At 42.9% G+C, this 13,443-nt stretch overlaps 1 protein-coding gene across 1 annotated transcript in view; it reads right to left on the bottom strand.

Annotated features, from left to right (window-relative positions):
• Positions 1-13,443, bottom strand: part of ccdc102a (coiled-coil domain containing 102A) — an 81,021-nt gene that overhangs the window by 39,446 nt on the left and 28,132 nt on the right. The window contains exons 2-3 of the mRNA XM_080458624.1: positions 2,695-3,162; positions 1,261-1,668 (exon numbers count right to left, since the gene is read on the bottom strand). Of these exons, the coding sequence (XP_080314750.1) occupies positions 1,261-1,668; positions 2,695-3,057 (771 nt within the window). The 5' untranslated portion in view covers positions 3,058-3,162. The remainder of the gene's footprint in view (positions 1-1,260; positions 1,669-2,694; positions 3,163-13,443) is intronic.

The raw sequence follows: 13,443 nt of genomic DNA, 5'->3' as shown, positions 1-13,443 counted from the left end.
CTCTGAATGTGTCGCCACGGTCGGCACAGAGGGAGGCGGCGGGTTCAGATTCAGGACTGACTGCACGGAACAGGCTGAGAAATCGGATGTGCTGCAGTCAGTAGGATGAGTACCTGAGCTGAGGATACTAACACTGTTGGCGTCTCCTAAAATGGGACAAAACCCCGATATGCTCACACACACTGGGGAGCGATTCCAGCAGAGCTGTATTTTATCATGCTGGAGGAGAGACGACAGCCTCCGTGGCCTACATTCGCTGAGGCTCAGGTCAGATGTAGCAGCAAAGGACACCAGCAAACTGATAATGGGGACACAGTAATTGTCTTTCATGTCTACAAGGCCAGATCTATCGTGAAACAATCCACAGTATGAGACAAGAAAGCCTTGACGTATGTAGAGAGAGAAAAAAAAGGATGTTGGTGTGGATGCAAACAGGAATCAAAAGCAATCGAATATTAAACACATGAACAAATCTACATGGTCAATATTTAAAGAAAAGATGCAGGTTTTCAACAATAGATGTCAAGAAAAAAAATTATCCACAGCAGCATCTTTCTAAGGAGCCACTGCATTTATTTCTATAACACCGCCGTGTCTGTATGGATGACAGGAGGCAGGCCAAGAGGTTAAAGAGGCTCCACCACGGTGGCAGCTCTTTGCTGGAAGTGGAGGCATTAAGAGAGAGAGCGTAGAGCTTAAACTGTGTGTGGAGAGGAGAGCTGACACAGTCAGGACGACACACACTCTCAGAGGAGCACTAACACACGTCACACCTCCATCACATCGGGACTGCAGGAAGCCACTTTCCTGTAAAAAGTCTCACATCAGAGCTCTACATGGTGCCTTTGCTCCATTCCGTGTAAATTACCGAGCTGGTGCAGTGAGGCGGCTCCACTTCTAGTGCTGGAGCACTCATGGTTATAAGAGGGCAGGTGAACTCTGAAATCTGCACTGTAGTTGAGGTATTTCACTCAAAGCCACAACTCAACACGGAAGTCGCATTTTCGGATTCACACAAATAGCTTCATAACTGGGGGGTTCAGGGGTTTTCTCAAGGACATTTTCACAAAGGGAGCGGTGGAGACGGGGACTGAACTACTAACACTGAGATGAAAGAACAACACACTCTACTGACAGCTGACTATAAAACATTCACCAAACACCAAAGACATTGGGTAAGATCTTGACAAGATGCTCACAAACAACCGACCAATCCTGACCCAAATGCCAGTTTATGGACACCTGTCATTGATGGCTCACCTTCTGTTGAGCAACCCTCTGTCTCTCCAGGTCGACATCCCTGACTGGTTCCGGCTCCGGAGACCCCGGCGGTCCCTCCCCGACCCTGTCCGGCCTGCCATCGGCGTGGACCTGAGTGGAGGAGGAGGAGGAAGCCGGAGAGGAAGGAGGGATGGACGGGGAGGATGAGGAGGAAGCCCCGCAAGCGTGTGCGGGGGAGGCGGAGGGGGAGGTGGTGGAGGGAGGAGGAAGAGGGGGAGGAGCTGTAATGTCACCGCGGAGACGCTGCGTGTCCTGCCGGAGCGTCTCATTCTCAGAGGCGAGCTCCTGCCGCTCCCGCCGGACGCCGGTCAGCTCTTTGGTGAGGGTGTCCAGCCGCTGCCTCAGCTGGCGGACCTCGTCACGCGCCCGGTTACGCTCAGCTCGAACCTGGAACACGGAGCAGGTGATCAGCCAGAGGGGAGACGAAGGCAGAAACCTGAGTGCACTCAGACACATGGAATCATTCCACATCTCAAAGGGTTGGGACGAGTTGGAGACAAAAACATGAGAAAATACAATAAAAAGTGACATTTGTCCACTTGGAATCACAATGGATTGGAACTTTGTGTGTGTTGCATAAATACCATAAGGATATCGCACAAACTCTAGTTGAATTCGGTCACAATTTCCATGACATTTGCAAAAACAAGTTAGGAATTTTTGGGAATGTCTTGTAAAGAGACCCACAAACTTTGTGATGCAGTCATGCAACAAGGTACTATATATGATTGACAATATAGAAATTGCCAACTTTTTACCAAATATATGGAGCTGCAAAACAAGCTTGAAAATAAAGATAACACAGCTTATAATCTTTTAGAAGTATTAGAAGTTAAAGTCATTTTAGAATTTGTAGCCATTTTAATCATTTTGACATTTCAGCTATTGTTATTATTTAAGCAGTTTATATTTAGTGTTTTTACCATTCTTTCATGTCAGTGTCACATTTGTCACCACAGAGTGCAAGACAAGCAATATTAGTGACAAATTAAAGTAATCAAATCCTTTCAAATTAGATAGAATTAGTATCTCCTGGAAGAAGATTTCTACCTGGATGAAGACCAGAAGCACATGTTCAAAGCACTTTTTATCTTCTGCAGAAAAGTATTTTGAACATCTGGGATCATTATGAGACCATGTTGTTGAAAAAAAGCCACATGTTCAATGATGTTTGTGAGGCCCTGCGACTCACAGGAGGAAATTGTAAATTCTTATGAATGTTTTGAAATATTCTGGAAGTTCCTTTGCGAATTCCATCAAAAACAATGTTGGCATCCCGGCGACATGACGACTTTCATTATCGGATAACTTTCAGATTAACTTTTTGTTGACACTGCAACGCTGCATGCACAACATGAGAAAATGGTCAAACACAGCTTTCCAGTACATGTCCTCTCCTGAACTTAAGCCCACCTTGCTCCACTTCTCCCTCCAGTTGGCGGTGCAGTCGGACCACCACCTCATGGTCTTCTCCATCTGGGCCGCCCTGGCACGAGCCTCCTCCAGCTCCCTGAGCCTCAGCTCCTCCCTGCTCTCCCAGTCTCCTCCGGCGCCCTCGCCCATGGCCCCGAGGGAGCCCAGCCCAAAGCCCCCCAGACCCGGCGACAGCAGCAGAGGGGGGCTGGAGCTGGGCGTCTCCCCGGTGGGGCTGGGGGTGTGGGCTAGGCTATCTGGAGACCGGATCCCTCGGTCAGATCCCAGACCCAGGCTGCACAGCAGGCCGCCTCCGGCCGACTTACCGCCGTCGGACAGGTGCGGGCTCGGCGTGTGGTTCATGATGGGAGAGGCGGTGTGGATGAGGACGGCGAGGAGGATGAAGGGACGGGGGTTTGAGAGCGGGGGGATTCAGGAGAGCATGGTCCTCCACAGCAGCAGATCAACCTGATGGCAGAGAGACACGAGTCAGCTCAATAAGATGACAACACACATCTGTCACCTGTTGACTAAGTACCCGAAAACTCAGTCATATCGAAATGATATAAATAAGAAAATGCAGCCAAACTTGAAAGAGCCGGTTTAAATCACTTCCAGACACAGTGCTGCCTGGGATGGAAAATCCCTGACCTGCTCTCCAATACTACAAACAACAGCTGGTGCACATGAGTGAGACGGCATCTGCCTCTACCGTTTAATGGAAAGCAGCTCTTTGTACCACAAAAAACACCAATGGGCAGGATTGCATTAACAGAAACACGGTCAGGACATCTGACGCATGTTCCTGGACTCGTCGGTTCAGTCCCACAGGAGGACAAGAAGAGGAAAAATCAGACACTTCCTGTTCACCAGATACTTTCTGATATACTCTCTGATACACATGCATGTCACTTTCCTCAGTTTTCAATCTTTAGCACATTAAGAAAACTCAGCTGAGTGTTGAATGCTTATTAAACTGCTTGTTTTTTATCAGTTCAGACAATTTTGTTGCTTTTGAAATCCATCTCTCAGTAATATCAGCCCACAGATGACGCTGCGGTACCATTTTATATCAACTGAGAATATGAGCATCTGAAGCTCATTCTTTCCATCTAATCTCATCAGCTGTTTTTAGAAACGGCATCTACACATGATAATCCAACCTGCACTGCACATAGTCCGTTTATAGATCATTTGGTTTATACAGGACATTCAGCACACAGCTAGTTTCCCTGAGGAGTCGGGGAAACCCAAACAAAGCCACGTCAAGAGTCAGAAGTGGAATTCAAACACAAGCCAGACCGCAAATTAATGCAAACATTTGCTCACGAATTAGCCACATTAATCAGGTTTAGTCACAGCTTCAAACACAAACAGCTCTGCTAACACAAGTAGAAACTACTGACGACGCTGTCTGGGTCCGAGCTCATTTAAAATGAGCCGAGAAAAGAGCTGCAAGGTGTCGGTTGGTTTGATGACTCAAAAGGTGAACCTTTTCTGGGAAGCTATGGAAGCAGTATTGCTCAGGCTAAAGAGGAGAGAGACGATCCAGCTCATTATAGCCGCAGAGCTCATGCTCCAGTATTGTGACAGCGTGGAGCTGCACGAGTGCACAAAGCACGAGTGTGACGGCTCCAATCACACTACAGTATATAGTATCTATACTGTGATATATTTATGTCTAAAGCTTGTTGAGTCACATATGCTGTCATCCAGGGTACATTTCTAACAAAAAACGCTAATTCATTCAATCAAGACAATGTCGAAGTACCTTGTGCATTGCTTCACATTTAAAGAGTCTGGGGGCACGTCGACACGACGTTTCCAAGTGAAAACTTTTGTTGAGTTCTGGGTGTCCGTTTGCCCAACGGTGCTTGGAACCACTAAAAACGTTTTGTTTTTTTTTGTTTTGTTTTAAAAACACTCCCCTAAACGCAACCCTTTTGAAAACATTCCAATTTCGTTTCAGTGTAACAACTTTATGAGAATGCTGCTACGGCGCATGTACCCCACATAATAAATAGAAAAGAAGATAATAAATTCTGCACATGATCGAAGAGATTGACAATAAGAAGTGTCATGACTCCCAGTCCATAATCTCTGGGGTGTTGGTAGTTTTAGAGTTTAGAGTCACTGTAATAACAATCCAACTTCGTCATCTGTTCATACAATTATCCATGTACTTACCATTGTTGATGCTCATCAACAGCACCCACTAGTGGCCCGACATCAAAACTACATTCTTTTAAGCATCTCCATGAGAACAGAAATCGTCTTCGAAACGTTGCTGTGTAAATGCAAAACTTTTTTGAAATGAAAACACAAAATCAATACACGTTGCTGTGCTAATGGGGCCTGGGTCCAGTGCATCCTTTTTATCCCCCCACTTACTGAAAACATTTACCACATCAGCTCAAAAAGATATGAAAAGGACCCGTACTGTTGAGCAAATAAAGTTTTTTATAAAGTAAGAATGTCTCCTTGGAGAAGTTTGGTAATTCAGAGTCGATGATTAGTCGAACAGGGTAGCTTGTGGGTGTAAATCAGAACATTCTAACTCAGGAGAGAAAAACGTAGAAAAGGTCGAGAATTTTACTTTAAGGTATTCATGCTGAGAGGCAAACCACGACACCAACTTGCAGAACATGACATAGTTTTGAAATGCATTCAAATTTTTCAGTTTTAACATTTGATATGTTGGTGATTCATACATCACTAACTTTTCATTTAAACTTTTTTTTTCAAACAATCATTTTATAGTTATTTTTTATCACTTTCACGTCGTATTTCTGAATCTCAGCCTTCCATTTATGAGAATCAAAATCTCTAGTTTCCGTCCAACCTTTCATTTGATCCAATAAAAGCACAGCGGTGCTGTATATAGTAATGACTGCATTTCTCCTAAGGGCTCACACATCTATGGACTTGGATGTTATCTGCATTCGGTGCCACAGTTAGATTGAGAAATCCTGAGGAAAAACATCAATCTCTGCCTGTGGTAAAATTGGCCCCGAACATTCAATGCCAAGAAAAGCGTTACTCTTTCCTGCCCTCTCTCACTTTGCTCCCCCGACTTCCCCCTCCTGGAGGAATCCAGGGAAGTTCCTCAGGATCCTTGGGACTGTGGGAACGACTCCTGGGAAGAAAAGGAGCGGAAATGAAGCAGGTTTAGCATTAGCAGCTGCGGGGTTTTTTCAATGCCTCCGTCACTGTTTGCCTGATTGGAATATAATGGAGCAATGAAAGGAGCATAATCTCAAAAAATGTACACACGCCGCATCGCTGCGTGTTCATTCGGATATTTAGAGTATCGCAGTTTACCGCCGAACCACATCAGTCAAGCTGTTGCTGGTAATGAGTATACAGTACATGCTGCTTTTTAAACACGCGGCATAAACAATGGTTGCATTCTGGGAACAGCTTTCGGCATATTTGAGTGTGGCCAGAATGGAGTGAACACAAAAGCATGTCTGTTTTGTTCCGCAGAACTGCGTGCATCAGGAAACAACTAAAAAGCAGTTTTCGTGAACACTCGATCTTTTCCAAAGATGGAGCTCGTGGGTCTCGTCTGCCTTGGTGGGCTGAACGCTGATAAACCCCCTGAAGCTGTATAGTCGTTGAGTGGAAGTGTGGTTGGTTTTACGAGCTGCAGGATAGTTGAATTTTCCTTCAGGGATCCATCTTTCTATCCGTCTATCCCTCAACATGTTTTGTATGGAGTGGTGGTGAGGTCCCTTGTTCCACTGAAAGTTCTCTTTTAAGAACTTTGAAGCAACATCAAAAATCTGTAAAAAAAACAAAGCTCAACAGATGGACCAGACCCCAACCACATCATCAAAGATGAACAGTTCCACCAGTATAAAGCTGAACTCTCAGATAAATCACTAAGAAATGATAAATCCCCCTGGATACGCATTGAAACTTTTTTTGTTTGTTGTTTTTTTGTTTTTTTAAAAATCAAGTGAGCCCATAGTCATCATGATTTATTTAGATACAGCTCAACTGATATTCACATTATATCATATAATATGCTGGCAAATTCCCAATAGAGCAGAAGTTAACAACATCTATTCTCACCAGAAAACCACACGACTGCGTCAAAAAAAACTGTGAACATACCAAAGCAGGAACTTTTAAAATAAAAGCAATGTGATCTTCACCAAGCCTGCTCTGGGATGTAGAAAGTTTATACGCATATTTTCAATCATCCAGGTTGGAAGCATCTCAAAGTAATGGAAACAGGGCAATTTTCTGAGCTGTTCTTTCAAGTTCTTGCACCATTTTGAGGATATTCATCAATGTTCAGCAATATAAGTATTCTCATTTGTCCTGGTAGGAGGCGTCCAGGCAACAGCTTGACCTGATATGAAGCCACATTGAGACAAAACGACTTTCAAGACAAAAGACCAAGTCCAGTTGACTTCATTCACTTGCTTTGACATTCCAGAAAGAGTCTTATTATAACTGTCTTTAACATGCGCAAATCTAATTGACAACCTGTGACCCTGGGTGTTTTGAACGGCGCCTATAATTTAAGTGCATTACTATTATCATTATCATAACCTCTGATCAGACAAAGCCTCTGGGTTTCCCGATGTGGTATCAGGAGCCCTCTGGTCAAGTCCCAGACCTCATGTTGGAAATCGCTGCACTACAGAAACAAGTAAAACATGGCCGCCATTCTCTTGTAAACAATAATGTTGTACATGAGCTATGTGTGAGAATAAAGTACTCATGCAAGCCAACGTTTCCAAAGAATTCCATTTGATACCGATGTGACTCAAGTTACTGCCAACAATGTCAAACATCTCGATTGGGATCAAATCCATTCCACATGAGTTATATTTAACATAAGGACCGTTGCATGATGAGTCTAAAACCGACGACCCAGAGCCCCAGTTGTGAGTCGTGCTGCTTTAATAGTTGAGTTTATGGACGGAATCAGATGCGTTAATGCTAAAGTTGCTCTAGTTTTCCTTTACAGCATTAATGGATTTACGCTGGCACCCATTCTGTTTTAACTGAGAGCGTTTAGATTGATGGCTTTCTATTATTTTCCAGGTCACACAGAGAGTAAACATGCTCAGTGTCATCACAGGTCAGAGGCTTCCCAATCACATGACTTTAATGTCAACACTGCTGTGTAAAGCACTTTTAGTGTCTCCCCCTCTTCATTGTCTTCACTCTTCTAAAAACAACAGGATTGTACGGTCTGTTTCCTTCCTCAAAAAAATAATCTTAACTTTCACAGATCCTACTTTTTGAACCAATTCAAAACCCAATGAACATGTTTTCTGTAAGAGACCAGACTAACACTGACTTAAGTCACTTTGCTGCACATCGACAAAAACTATACTTTGGCTTTGCAACACACGATGAAAGGGAGGCTACAATTTATAACATATAAACAACAGGAGAATTACATATACAATTAATGAAAAAGATGTGTTCTTTTTACATTATCACGACGTGGCGCTTACATTTTTCACTGAGAGAATTCATATACAACAGTGAAGTCGTGACTGTTAAAGACCACCAACAATATTCTAGTTTAAAGGAGTTTCTGGAGAATTATTAACGTTTAGCACTTTAACCTCAAAGGGGGAGAATACCCAAGTCCGATTCTGTCAATTGTTGATTGTGGAGTTTACACGTTCTCCATGTTGGTGTCAATATTTCTTTCTAAATTCCCCTCAAATTTGAAATGATTGTTTAGATCGGAGGTGTGAAGCTTAAGAAAAAAATTGGCTCACAGTTTGTAAAAATGTGCATAATGCAACAGCTATAGGAGAAGTCTTTGTGACATTTTGTTGTACTTTGCACAAGGACATACCATTTAAATTGGCTTCATGTTGAGATTGTAATCATTTTTGAGAGTAATTGGTTTTGCAAAGATATCAACATTTTCACCACATATAGCCTGCTAACAACAAAGAAAAACTTTACGGTTTCAACTTAAAGGTGATCATGGCACTATTTTACTGGTCTGGCCCACTCGAGATAAAATCAGACTGCATATGGCCTCTGAAGTAAAATGTGTTTGACACCTCTGGTCTATGTGTTTGGCCTGTGATGGACTGATAACCTGTGTAAACAATCGCCGTCACGTGGGACCGACTCCTGTTTCCTGGAGCGCCAACTTGATTGAAGCAATTTTTTTTTTAAGGGGGCATAAATGGATGGAAATTATATCAAATACCCAGTGTGTTATATCCTGTCATACAACAACAAGCATACCACTGAAAGCACCAGAGATTTGTTTTACTATGAAAACTGAGTCACATGCTCCACCGCAAGCCGGAGGCTCGTCTGAGAATGAGGCGTAAACAACAATGAAACCAACAGCTCGACCCACAGCTGGCTGGCTGAGGATGAATCAAATAGTTCTTTCTGAGGCAGAAAATAAACAAAGATGAGAAGCTGCTCTGTGTTTTCTATCTCTACCCCCACATTTCAAAATCCATGGGAAAAGGCACTGAATGATCCAGCAACTCCGCCGCCAAATATAATCCCCCCCCCCTGCAGTCAAACTGTAGGACAGAAGACACACACACACACACACACACACACACACACACACACACACACACACACACACACACACACACACACACACACACACACACACACACACACACACACACACACACACACACACACACACACACATTCGTCTATTCAAGAAAATTCCCAAATCTGGGTCCCAGTATAGGAAGGAGGAGGGCTGAGTGGAGGATGGGGGTCATGAAGGCAAAAGAGCCAAATGAAAACCTGATGTATTTCTCCTTCAACACAATCAAGGCTGAGTCGGTGGTGACATGGATGGTCAAGCAGAACCTAAACACTTGGAAAAGAATAAAAAGCCTGCCTTTATGAAAACTTACTGAGAGCTTTGTGAAAGACACACACACTTTAGGAGGATCCACTGCTTTCAATTTTCCCAATTCGTCAGTTTGAGCAGCTGAAACTTGAACTTGCCACAGACTGACAGTTAATATGGACTCTGACAAGACCGAGTTTATTTATGAGGCACCGGACCCCACACAGTTGTTGTTTCGTTCTGTCAGCCTTGATAGTGTTTGAGCCGAGTGTGGAAACTGTGTGCTGCCTTCACCTCAGACCTCCGTGCCTTTAACTACTCAACACAAAGTCAACACTTCAACTGCCTTTACTCAATTATTTTCATCTCCTATATCCCCGTTGACATCAGCGGCCGTCAGCGTGCACACTCTTCCAGTACTCCCAGCACTCCCACTGCAGCAGGGATCCTCCTGCCAACACCTCATCAGCTCTCTGTTGTTAATGATCAACTGGGCTTTGACCCCTTTAGTCCTCATCTGACACTTCAGCTGCTTTCACCTCACACTGTGAACCAAAAACGTGGCTTCAACACGAGCCGGCTGACATCTGAACAGCAGTCGTGTCTTTTAAGTTTGACTCTCTTTGAAGAGTCAACCTGTTTAAGGTAATTAGGCTTCGGTCGATATAATCAGTTTTACCTTCAAGTGACTAACTCCTTTGTTTCCTTATACTTCAATGGACAGCTCAGAGTAAAGCCAACAAACACATTTAACAAGCACTGACTGAAACTCAAAGCTCACTATTCAAACCATGAGAGATGTTTAACTAATAATTGTTTAAATAACTTGGATCTGCTTTATTACGCTCAATTTGGGAAACAGAATTAAAATGTGCTTTGCCAGACACAGGGATATAGAGTGCACCCCCACCCTCTGGGTCTACTAATACCCAAGAATGAATAATGTTTTGAAGGTAATGAGCTAAATCATTTCTCTACTTCACCAGCAGACTGGATCAAACAGCATTAAGTAAATGTTGTCACCGGGAAGAACACCTCCAGAAAACACTCAGTCACCTTTACTTTCCCCTCAATCCCGCAGGGTAAAGTAAAGGTGAGAGTGAAACGACTGCCGACTAATCAGGCTATGGCGGGCTGCACAATATCAGATGAGCATGCGATAATGTTCAGTATTGCAACATGTGAACTCCAAACATTCGAGTAGATTATGTCGACGTCTTTGGCCTTCATTTACACTTCGCCTGTCCCTGTAACGCCGACGACACATTGCGATTCTAACAATCTTATAACGTTCAACACTAGCCACACTGCATGACATAAATCTTATAACCTTTGGGACGGCCATTGCTGCAGTTGGGAGTGAAAACAATAAATAGCATTTGGTTGCATGTAATAGGGTTTTGCCTTCATATTATAGATCACATAAAGTCATACACAACTCATAATGGCACCTGCAACACTTGTATTATGGCTTTTATATACATTTTCATTTGTATTCATATTTTTTCCCCCAATATGTTCCATTAAAATATTACTTTATAAATCTCTTTTTATGCATTTTGATATGAGTTTTATCCTGCCCTGTCCTTCCCCCTGTTGAAAATCCCCTCTTTCTGGTGTATTTACAAATTACACACTGAATATAACATTTTTCATTTTCTTCTAACTAACACGGCTCATTCTCAGTATATGAATCCTTCAAAAAGCAGAGCTTTGCCTTCAATATGTAAAGTATTACAGTATCTGGCCACAAGTGTGTTGAAAATGCTGCCAAAGCTGCAGTTTGGTAAGGTCGGCTCAGGATACGGGATCGTTTTGTACTCCAACTGCAAATGAAATTTAGTTTGTAAAGGCCACCTAATGGGGTGATTGACAGCTGACATTTCTTTATAACTGGAGGGAAACATGATTTATCCAACACAAACAGAAAAATGTCTTCAGACTGTATCAAACTCCAGAGTCTCTCTTGATGAAAGACCTCGATGAACTGTGATTCAGGCCAACTCGGGCAAAGTGACAACTGAGACAGAAGGATCGATAAAAGCCTGTCAGTCCAATGAAAGGTCCAATCACAGCGTGACACATTCATTGGCCAGCAGTTACCTTGACAACCGAAAAACCGACAATTAGCCAGCATTACTCTTATAACAGTGTTTAATGGCACGGGATGCCTGCTGGTGTGACCGGAGTCGGCACAGAAAAGACGCAGCACTGGTCTGCAGACACAAGCCTCTCTATAACTCTATAAATTCACAGTGTGACTAATTTAATATGCGGGTTAAACTGATGACACACACCCTACAAACTAAAGAAAATCACTGCATGCGTCTAAAAACTCCAGGGCAACGCTGAAAAGTGCCACACTGTAGAGCCTAAAACAACCAACCATTGCAAATCTTGTCAGGTGGCATTTAAAAGAAGTGTGATATTACTGAAGTGGGAAATGAAGCTGCAGCCAAGGTCCTCTGTGGCCAAAACCCAAATGTCATGCGGGAGTTTAACAGGTACCAGTGTAGATGTGGCCTACCAACTGCTGTGAGGTTTTAAAAGGAAGAAGAAAAAAAAACGCTCCACCCTTCACTGTGCTGAAGCTACAAACAAGAGGCTTTTAGAAAGACGAGCTCTAAAAATGTGTGCTTGACAAAAGTAAGCCCTGTTTTCTATCGGCCGCAAGACAAGTAAGGCTTTGTTAGGAAGGGACTGAGCCATAAAAGCATTTCATGTGTTCAGAGAAAAGGGTTTCTTAAAAGTAAAGCAAACAATATATCTGAAATAACCCCTGGATGTCCTTCAGTACAGAAGTGATGGATTTCATATTGTATGAAGATTTCAGACCGTGACGTTGGTATTCAACGAGAGTGGGAAAAAACTTTTCTGTAGCCGAGAATAATAAAAGGTTGATGGTTAATAATCTATTGATGTCAACAAGTCAGTCATATGACCTTGATAAAATAATAACCAGGAGCAGGTCACCCCAGACACACTGCTGAACCTACCGCCATGACAGAGGGATGATCTGTGGAATGATTGGAAAAATCCTAAACACACAACAGGATGACAGTTTCAGCCGTCTCTTCACATCATCCATTCAACAACTTCCTCACTAAAAGGAATTACTTTTTGACTGTTTCATAAGTGTATAAATCAAAAGGGAACAATAAATCTGTCAATCATTCAGCTCTGGTAATTCTGAGCATCAATGTCACAAATACACAGTCGCCATGTATCTGAGAATTGCATGATGAAGACCACTGGCAGCTTTAGGAAGTCTATTCGGTGAAGAAATATAAATTCTAGGGCTGCAACAAACAATTATTTTGCTAATCGTTGAATGTGTAGATTATTTTTGCAATTATTTGAAACATTTTCGTTTAGCCTTTGTTTACCCAGATAAGTTATTAAGAACATATTTTCATGCCGTGGTGCACGTGACACAAAACAAGGCCAACCATTGGCTGCTGGCTGCTTCTCCTGCTGCGCTGGTAGATTGCAGCCACACGTGGCTCATTACTATTTCAATAACTGATTTTAATCAATGAAATCGATCAGTTGTTTCAGCTCTAATAGATTTCTGCATTTTAAATTGGTTTTCATGGAGGTAGGTATAACAGCGCCTTCCTTACAGACAACTTGTCAGGAGTTTTCCTGATCTGTTGAGCTTTCTTTGCCACTCTTCTCTGCCAAATGGGATGTCACATTTGTCAAATGGACACAAAGAGATCATGGCGCAACAATTCTTTTCTATTAAATCTAGACGGGAATAATAAAAACTTGAGGACTAGGATGGGTTTTACCAATATCAGCAATTGATTCTTCAGTTCCATTTAAGATGGCCATTAAAGTGACCAATCAGTGACGATAGATGATGGTAAAGAAGGGGCAGCGGCTGCCAGACAGAGAGTAAAGACCTTCCGATCACACAGGAGACC

This window comes from Lipophrys pholis, assembly GCF_963383615.2.
Source record: "Lipophrys pholis genome assembly, chromosome: 2".
Taxonomy (NCBI): Eukaryota; Metazoa; Chordata; class Actinopteri; order Blenniiformes; family Blenniidae; genus Lipophrys; species Lipophrys pholis.
The sequence above is the reverse complement of the archived record's forward strand: the minus strand, read 5'-3'. Positions and strand labels throughout refer to the sequence as shown.